At 44.3% G+C, this 10,517-nt stretch overlaps 1 protein-coding gene across 1 annotated transcript in view; it reads right to left on the bottom strand.

Moving 5' to 3' along the window:
- The window catches only part of Yeats2 (YEATS domain containing 2), a gene marked incomplete at its 5' end in the record, with an annotated part of 78,461 nt that overhangs the window by 38,588 nt on the left and 29,356 nt on the right, over positions 1-10,517 (bottom strand). Inside the window, 2 exon segments of the mRNA XM_008830664.1 lie at positions 1,621-1,782; positions 5,667-5,925. Of these exon segments, the coding sequence (XP_008828886.1) occupies positions 1,621-1,782; positions 5,667-5,925 (421 nt within the window).

Below are 10,517 nucleotides of genomic sequence, written 5' to 3'. Positions count from 1 at the left end.
TTTAAAGAATATTTTATTTATTATTTTTATTTTATGTGTACGAGTGTATTGCCTGCATGTATGTGAGCGCACCCATGTCGTGCAATGCCACAGAAGTCAGAAGGCTTCGGATTCCCCTGGAACTGGAGGTAAGGACGGTTTGTAGCCACCATGTGGGTGCTGGGAATCGAACCCAGGTCCTCTGCAAGAGCAGTCAGTGCTCTTAACCGCTGAGCCATCTCTCCAGCCCCCTTAACTGGTATTTTCAACAGAAGGGGAGCTGATTGTAGCTCCTCTCTGAGCACAGCCAAGAATTTGCATTTTGACTCAGTGTGTGAGATCGAGTACCCAATGCTGACATTTTGTCTAGCCAAGTGCTTTAAATCAAATCATTACCTTTGGCTCTCAGGTCCTAATTCGTTTTCAATCTTCACTTCAAAGTCTATGGACTTTTATTTTCATTGTGATGAGATAATATTTAAGATATACCTGGGCTTAAATATACAGTCAATAAACGTCCCCATCTCAATTCAGAGATTGTTGTTTCAGGAGCTTATCCCTTCCCAATACATTTATTTTGATCCTGACAACAGCATAAAAATCAGAGGAGCTTTCTGGCTCAGCTGCAGAATACTTAAGATTACCCATTTCTTGCAATCTTTCTGACACTGAAATACTTAGGTATAAGGAAAACATACCAGAACAAGTGGTGATGACCCATTATAGAGGTGAACAGAATGGCTAGTGGCTTACACAATGCACTTGAGCAAGGGCCATTCATTTCTCCCACCCACATACTAACCAGACCTAACCCTGTTTTGTCTCTGAGCTCAGAGATCAGGTACATTTAAAATGCTTTGTCAGTAGCCGGGCATGGTGGTGCATGCCTTTAATCCTAGCACTTGGGGAGGCAGGCAAATCTCTGTGATTTTGGCCAGCTGGTCTACATACATGGTGAGTTCCAGGCCAGCTGGGGCTACAGGGAGACTCTGTCTCAAAAAGATCCTCCCCCCTCAAAAAATAAATAAAATACTTTGTCAGTAGACAACGCAGGTCCGTCTTAATGAGCCTGACTGATGTACCATCTTCTTCCTATTCAGACTTTGGCCTTTCCTTTTCAACATCACCCACACTGTTTTTTGTCAAAGCAAGTTTTATGTAACTAAATAAAACACAAATTTCCTTGGGGCTTTAAGACATGTACTTAGGTTGAACCTATAATATCTCATTTCACCTCTAAATCTAGACAATATGAAAAAGAAATAGTAAACAGAGACAACTGGCTCTTATTCTATCCTACGGCATCCCACTTCCTGATGAAGCACACCTTTAACCACTGGAAGTAGAAGGACCCCCTCCCTGGGTTTTCCTCAGAACAGTCTGAATAGTCAGACCTCCCCATGACCCATTCCCAATTCTGAACTCTGAAGAAAAAAGCCCCAATAATAGCGTCACCTCCTAAGACTATGACTTGTAAGCCCACTTGTGTATATGTTTAAAATCCACCTGTACAAATGCTACCATTATACCATCAAGCAGAATTACAGAAATGCTTCCTAACTCAGTAAAAGACTGCCCCTCAGCTGGACAAAATGAACATACGCAAGATCCATGGCCCCAAAGATCTAATGACGGACTAACTAGCACTGTTGGTAGCTCGAAGGATGGCTCCTTGAGGGATCAGCAGCAGTTTTCCTTTTCCTGAAGGGTTCTTGCTGTTCGTGGTAAGGTAGAGTTTGGTGCCTGGAGGCAAATTTGCCAAGTTGGACAGATTAGTGGCTGGTAGCTGCAATGTTGCCATTACTAAAAAGATAAGGGGTGAGAGGAAGAAAAACAGTAAGATAATGAAGCTATGGGTAACATTTGAAAATTAAAACATGGAGCGATAAAATCTGTATTTAAAGACACTACAAAGAGTAAACTCATCCATTTCCAGACATATTAATGGCTGATATTCTTTAAATATTTTGCAAACTGCAAAAGCCTTCTACAAACTATTTGATGTTGTCCATAAACAGGCTGAACCTATATAATGATTCTCTAGAAAATTGTAGTTTATATCCATGTTTCATTATCATTATTACTGCTTATCACTACTGGTACTGAGTACTGAATGAAGGGTCTTGAACATGCTAAGTGCACACTCTATCACTTAGCTACACCCAGGCCTTTACTGTAATAACAGTGACTCTTCACACTGTAGCACAGTAGCTTACAGAATTAATGAAATAACAACCCTATCTATGGGTCCCACCCCTATTTTATTTGTTTATTTTTCTATGCAGAGGTAGGTCTCATGTAGTTGGGGCTGGTCTTGAGTTCCTGATCCTTCTGCTTTCTACCTCACCTGGCTTCTTCAGTCAATCTGAATGTGAGAAGGATTTGCTGCTTTAAATGAAACAAGAACTTCTAACCTATCTCACTCTCTAAGAACTTAAATGCTACAATCACCAACTAGCACATACACCATGAAACCATAATCCATGTTTTATTCAAAACCCATCATTCTCTACACGTAGCTGTATTTCTCAAAAGATGTCTTTTAAAAAAATTTATTATTTTTATTTTATGTGTATGAGTGTTATGCCTGCATGTAGGTAAGTGCACCTGTGTCATGCAATGCCCATGGAGGACAGAAGAGGCTGTTGGATTGGATCCCCTGGAACTGGAGTTACAGACAGTTGTTAGCTGCCAAGTGGATGCTGGGATTCAAACCTGGGTCTTCTGCAAGAACAACCAGTGTTCTTAACCACTGAGTCATCTCTCCAGCCCCCTAAAGATTTTTTTTAAATTAATTTTATTTTATGTGTATGAGTGTATTGCCTGCATGTATGTGAGTGCACCCCTGTCGTGCAATGTTCAAGGAGGTGAGAAGAGGGTGTTGGATCCCCAGGAACTGGAGTTACAGATGGCTGTTAGCTGCCATGTGGATGCTAGGAATCAAACCTGGGTCTTCTGCAAGAGCAGCGAGTGCTCTTAACTGCTGAGCCATCTCTCCAGCCCATTTCTCTTAATACAAGTCTTAAAGGGGACTTAGACTCTTTCTCATTTCTGCAGTTACTTAAAACTAATAAAATGCCACTGAAAGGAAGAACACTTCTGCACACAGGCTGGTCACAGTGAACGGCTCCTCAGCCCCCAGTACTTGACCCCAACAGTAGGGACTACAGCAGTACAACTGAGTTCTGTCCCTCTATTTTTTTCAGATCTAGCCCCACCTTCTATCATCCCACCTTAGCCAGGGCCAGAAGCACAAATCCCCTTAGTGATCCATCCTCATATGGGGTCACATCCAAGTCAGGTTGATATTTGTGATCTGTTTACCCCTAACTTTCACCATGCCCTCTGGAGTTCTTACTGTGATCATTATACTCTCCTAAAATTGTCACCTTTCTGTAGTGTTAAACGTCAAAATGATGGCTAATCTTGGTTGCTAACTTGACTGGATCTGGAATCCGTTAAGATAAGCCACTGAGTATACCTCTAAGGAATTTTCTTGCTCAGGTTAACTGATGTGGGAAGACCCATCTTAATTGTGGGTGGGACCACTCCCTGGGCAGAGGATTCTGGATTGTGTAAGACAAGAGAAAGGGAGCTGGGTAGGCATTCATCTGTTGCTCTCTGCTTCTCCACTGCAGACACAATGTGACCAGCTGTCTCACACTACTGGTGCTGGGACCTCTGCAATGGTGGCCTGTGAGTATGAGCTTAGGTTGCCTCCATCAAAAGTGTTTTATCACAGCAGCAGAAACGTAAGATCACTTGTCAGCCCCTCAGTTAGGAGCTAACCTTAACATGTAAGGTCTAGGTCTAGGAGGGAAGCCTTATACTCTTTAGCTGTTTGGTTCTTAGACCACCACCTTATTCCTGAGAAAAACCCTGTCTGGCTCCTCTGAAGCACATGTCTGGCTATTCTGCCATATCCCCCTCTTTTCTGTAATCATTTACCAAACTCCGAGTTATTTTCCTTATTTGCTAAAGATAAGTTTCTGACTCGGTCTGACTCTTCATGTGCAGGACTGTCTGTTCTTCTCGTGGGTAAACCTGCAGTTGTGGCTCCAGTGCTGTGACAGTTTAGCGTGTGCTGCTTGTGCAGTAACATAGATGACTCATTTCTCTGGCTATTCACTCTTCTAAATTCCAAAGATCACTTCTTTCTTTTCTTGTTTCTGCATATTTATGTGTCATGTTACACACGTTATGTATGGGTATTTGCTTCTATAGGTCAAAAGTTGATTACCCTCCACTACAGCTCTCTACTTTATTGAGGCAGACTGTCCTGCTGGACCTGGGGATTTTGACTAGTCTAAACAGCTAGCTTGCCCCAGAGGATTCACTGTCTGTCTTCTGGGTACCGGGACTACAGATAGCACCCGTGCTTGCCTTACTTCTGGAGATCCCAACTTCAGTCCTCAGGCTTATGTGGCAAGTGTTTTACCATCGAGCCATTTCCCCAGCCCTGAGCATTTTTTCTAATCTATCTTCCTAACCCAACCCCATCCCCTTTTTTAGAGACAAGGTCTCACTATGTAGGCCAGGCTGGCTTCAAGCTTGTGAATCCTCTGCCTCAGTGCTGGATTAAAGGTATGAATCACTACATCTGGCTCTTATGTACTCTTTTTTTTTTGAGACAGGGCATCAATATAGTCTCAGCTGGCCTGGAACTCACTATGTAGACCAGGCTGGCCATGAACTCACAGAGATCCACCTGCCCCTGCCTCCTGGGTACTGGGACTAAAGGCATGTACCACTACACCCAGCTCAACACTCTTTTTAAAAAAAAAAAGATGTATTTTTTTACTTATTTGTCTGTGTGCATGTGTGCACATGCAAATACCCACACATGCCAGCAAAGGGCAACTGATCCCTGGTGCTTGAGTTACAGGTGGTTGCAAGCCCTCTAATGTAGGTGCTGGGAACTGAACCTGGGTCTTCTTGGAAGAGCAGCAAGCACTTTTCACTGATGAGCCCTCTCTCTAGCCCCCCATACACTTCCTTTTAACACCACAACATGAACACTAGCACTGCACCACCTCTGAAATATCTACTTTGAATATTGGTTAGTTTCTCTCTTCTCAAGTCCAATTTACTACAACAATCCTTTGGCCTCATCAAGACCTCCAAAAAGGAGCTGGACAGATGGCTCAGAGGTTAAGAGCACTTGCCATTCTTGTGGGGGACCTAGGTTTGGTTCCCAAGTGGCTCACAAGATGTGGATAACCCCAGTTCCTGGGGATCTGACACCCTCTTCTCAGCTCCTTGGGTACCAGGTACAGGTGGTACACTTACACACATGCAATCAAAACGGATATAACCCCCCTCCCAAAACTCAAAACAAAAAGGGACTGGAAAGATGGCTCAGAGATTGAGAGTACTTGCTGCTCTTACAGGAGAACATGGGTAACTCTTTAGATCTGAAGGGTTTAATAATGAAATACCTTTCTTACTATGTTTATACACACACAGGGACTGTTTATATAATAAAACTTAAAGCAAACTACTTTCAGATTTCTATACAAAATATTCTATGAAACGAAACTGATACCACCAACTTATGAGGCTTTCCTAGTCAGAACCCAATACCAAAAAACAAAACAAAACAAAACAAAACAAAAAAACAACAAAAAACCACACTAAAATTCCATATAAAGATGCTATTGAAACAGTCCCCAACTTGGATCAGTTACCTGAGCCCTGGGATCCACTCTTCTGAGGGCCAGTGGTGGTGACCTGAGCCTTAGTTAAAGTCTGTACTGGCTGAGCAACAATGGTCCCTCCACCTCCACTCACAAGTGCTTTGGCAACTCCTTGAGTCACAACTTGCTTTGGACCAAACGCTTTGGCAACCGAAGAGCTGGCTTTGGCAACAAGGATTTGGCCACTACTGATTGCCACAGCCTGCTTTACTGTGGAAGGTAAGGTAGAACCAACAGGCACCCCAACAACCTGTTCAAAACAAAGGACAGTTCAGCAGTTACTCTCAAAGCTGGGGAGTGCTTTTTAAACTCTGTTACAACGAGAACAAGGCAGCAGCTGGGTGTAACACAGGAGTCGAACTCAGTCCCAAACAAGGCTGCCTGGATGGACAAGACACAACATCGCCTCCATTTTGGGTATCATAATAATAAAAGCTTAAAAACAGTTAACCTCAGATACTTTTTAAAACCTTGACCATAAAGCAATATTCTAAAATAAAAACTTGAGAAGTGTAAGATATAAAACAACAAAAACCAATTCTACTCATCCAGAAATAAAATATTTTTGATATATTTACTTCCAATTACTTCTAATGTGTATTTTAAAAACAAAGAATTGGGATCATACTGTACTGTCTTGTAATATTTATTATGTAATATAAACATTTTCGGGTGACCAAATAGATATACCATAATCTATATAAACATTTCATTACTATTGGACATTTAGGTAACTTCAAACTAATCACTAAGTATACAATAAACATTCATTCTCATGTGTGAAGTCAAAGTCATTTAGAGACAATTCTTCAAAAGCCCTACAGAATCTCCATCTGAAACGATCATTTCTTTCTACCTTTAAAACTAACAACTCATGCCATTTATTATACTGTATATCATGTGATGCCTTTCCATCTGATTCTTGGAAGTTACCTTGTTCTCTATTTCCACTAATCTTTCGTCTATATGAAAGTAAATATTAGGTAAAAAAGAAATGTTTATACAAAAATACTCAGTTGAAAATTTTTTGAGAGGGTTGTGGATAGCTTTGGTGTCAACTTGACACACCTGGGTTGGGTGGGGGAATTGCCTTCATTGGACTGGCCTGTGGCCATGTCTGTGGGGCATCTTCTTGATTGTTGAGTGATGTGGGAGGGCCCAGTCCACTGTGGGTAGTGCCACCCCTGGGCAGGTGGTCCTGTGTTGTATAAGAAAGCAGGCTGAGCAGGGGCCAGTGGAGCAAGCCAGTAAGGAACATTCTTTCATGGCCTGTGCTCCAACTCCTGCCTCCAGGTTCCTGCCCTGAGTTCCGACCTTGGGCTCCCCGATGAACTGTGACCTGGGAGATGTAAGCCAAATAAACCCTTTCCTCCACAAGTTGGTATTGGTCAGGGTATTTTGTCACAGCAATGAAGAAACAAACTAGTACAGGAGGAGGCATGGAGGTGTCTACCTGGGTTTGGGGTGCCAAGAGCCACACAATCCCAGCAACCCAGAGGATGGGGTCACTGTCATTTAAATTTAGTGATGAGTATCTTTATCCAGTAATAATACCATTGGCAGGCTTCTATGAGAATTCATGTGATTCTAAATATACTTGAGTTTTGTGGCGATATGATACTGCTTCCACAACAAAATGCCTCACGAGTTGGCTTACGACAACCAACATTGGGGCTACAGAGATGATGAGATATGCTTACTACTCTTGCAAAGGTCCCAGGTTCAGGTCTCAACACCCACGTGGTGGCTCATAACCACCTGTAAAGTGGGAAAAAATACTAGAAATCATGGAAAAAGAGAGGAGGGACCCAGCCTGCTAAACTAAGTGAAAGGAAAAATTGAACAGTACTGAACACAGGTATGGCAGGGTGGGTTGGAAACCAGCTTGGTTTCCTCAGAGCTGAGGGGCTGCTGAAGCCGTGTTTCCCAGCTCAGCATGGTGGGTGTGGTGGCATGGCCATGCTTATAGAACTGTGCCCTTTGTCAGCATGGAAGGGGAAGGAGGGCAGTCAGCAGCCCAGGCAGAAAGTCCTCTGTGAGGAACAGGCAGAGATCAGAGAACCCCAGGATGTGACCTCACGTCTATGACATCAGTCAAAAGAGAACTTGGAATCCCAGTTACCAGGTAACTACAGGCCAGTGGCAGTCTGAACTGCCTCACCTGTCTGGAGACACTAGACTGAGAATGATGTTCTCTTGCTGTTTCTGTCCTTCTGGAGGCTCAGACCCCAGAAGACCCAGGACTGGGTGTTTTGGAAACTTCCAGAGACGTTGGATGCACCCCAGAGCCCAGAACCTCTGGCCATTTTCCCATAGGGACACACGGGTGACACTGGTCAGTTCATAGCGGGATCTCTCTGATCCCCCTGCTCCGCCCCGTCCCTCACTGTGTGTGTGAGAGTGAACAATGTGGAAATCACCCTTTTCACCTTAGTGTACGGCAGTAAATCACTGAACAGTCTGGGAGAGTTTAAAGTCTAAACCTTCCTTTCTTGGTCTTTCCTCAGGATGAAGAGGAGGCGGCCTGGATACTTCATGAGCTCTGCAGGTCAAGGCCCCAGAGTGGAGGCAAAGTGAAGAATGTGGTGGGCTACCCATCAACTCCCGTGCAGAAGGGGGACTGTCTGTTTGTCTCTACCTTCCTTAACATCTACCCAAGGCACAACACCACTTGGGAGGTGCTGGAGTTGGTAATGAAAAGGTATGGACCCTTCCAACCTGACAGTGATGAGGACGAACTTGAAAAGAATACCATAATGTTCTTTCTAGGACTGTGGATTGAGACATGGCCAGAGGATTTTTATCAGAATCTGGACCTGGCCAGACTGAACCAGCTGATGGACTATGTAAATCTCAACATGCCTTCCTCATTCCTGGTCATTTATGTCCGTGAGCTCCTGTCAAAAATGGAGGAACAGAAGTCTAAGGAGGTGATACCCCTACACCCTCTTATCCACCATCCTTCCTCAGGCCAACAACTTCTCTGCTCTGGACCTTAAAAACACATTTCTTACTATTCCCCAGCACCCCAACTCTCAGTCTCCATTTGCTTTCACCTGGAAGAACCCCAACATGCTAAATGCCTGACAAATCATCTGGACAGTCCTACCCCAAAGGTTTAGGGACAGCCCACACTATTTTGCTCTGGCCCTACAAAAGGGACTTTTGACCTTATGCCTTTCACCCAGTCACCTTCTGCAATATGTAGATGGACTATTGCTCTGCAGCCCCTCCAAAGAAACATGTATAGAGGACACTATCACTTTACTAAATCCCTTGACTGACTAGAGATATCACATGATCCACCAAAAGGCACAAGTATGCTACCTGGGACTGCAGATCATCCAAGATAAATGAATAATTCCCTCTGACCGAATTGCCAAACCTCTAGAAATTCCTCTCCCCTCCACAAAATGATCTCTCTCTCTCTCTCTCTCTCTCTCTCTCTCTCTCTCTCAGGCCTCTTTGGGTTCTTCCGTTGGATTCCCAACTTTTCACTATATGCCCCACCCTTGCATGATGCAACTAAGGGCTCCTTAGATGAATCCCTCCTAGCTTCCTCTTCTCCCGATACCTCAATAAGAGCCTTCAAACCCCTAACCAAGGCCTCCATTCTCTGCCTCCCCAACCCTCTTAAGCTATTTTTCCTTTTCCTTTGTTCTGACTAGAGACAGGCTTTGGCTCTCCTTTGCCAGAGACTGGTGAGACTTTTCACTGCATTGCTTCTCTCTAAACAGCTGAACTCAGTATACTGGGGCTGGTCCCCTTGCCTTCGGGCAGTGGTGGCTGTAGCCCTTCTAATTCTGGAGGCAATTAAACTAACCTTACACAGCCCACTCCTGATTCTCTCTCCCCACTCCCTAAAGGACTTTCTAAGCCATCATGCACTCCTTATCCTACCCCCACCTGAACATGGTTCCTGCATGCACAGCTTCTCAACCTCAGCCTCAATTTCCTGACCTGCTCCACTCTCAACCCAGCCACCCTCGTCTCCCTCATCTTCTATTTCCCAATAGACGCCTCTGTTCTGGTTCACTCCTGCTCTGAAATGCTCTGCCTTGCCCTCAACCCTTTTTGTCACATAACTGACATTCACATCCTGGAGGCACCAGACTGGTTCACAGGAGCTCACAAAAGGCACCAACATATGCTGGGGCTATGCCACCCTGGAGGGGTGCTCCCATCCTATAAGGTCATAAATATCATGTCCCTGCCGCCACACACCTCCTTCCAACAGGCTGAGTTTATAGCCCTTACCCAGGTCCTTAGGCTCACCAATGGACAGTCTGTAAACATTTATACGGACTCAAAATATGCCTACAACATTCTGCATTCCAACATTCTAATATGGAGAAAAAGAAGTTTTCTCACCCGGATGGGAACCCCCATAATGAATGGTCAGCTTACTCATGACTTGTTGGAAGCTGCCTAATTACGAACCAGGGAAGCTGTTATTCACTATGCAGGGCAGCAAAAGGATGGAAAACACTGATGAGGCTAATCACCTGGCTACGGAGAGTGCTAAGAGCTGCCCTAGTCCCCAACATCTGTCCAACCCTGGCCCCACAAAGAGCACAGTCACAGAACCTCCTCTCATATCCAATATTCTTTCCTGCCTTCACTCCCTTTCCCACCCAGATGACACCTCTCTCCTTTCTTTCCTAAACACACAATTCTAAGTAACCCCACAAAACGAACAGTTCTTGCAGGAACTCACGATCTCTTTCCAGGTCTTTCAGTGATCCAATCCAGATAATAAGGACAGTCCTGCCCCACCCTTCAGCAAGCTAGAGGGCTCTTCCCAGGCACTGGCAGGCAAGTAGACTTCACTCATCTGACCCC

This window comes from Nannospalax galili, unplaced genomic scaffold (assembly GCF_000622305.1).
Source record: "Nannospalax galili isolate Female #2095 unplaced genomic scaffold, S.galili_v1.0 scaffold2875, whole genome shotgun sequence".
Lineage (NCBI taxonomy): Eukaryota > Metazoa > Chordata > Mammalia > Rodentia > Spalacidae > Nannospalax > Nannospalax galili.
This window is presented reverse-complemented; position numbering and strand designations above follow the sequence as displayed.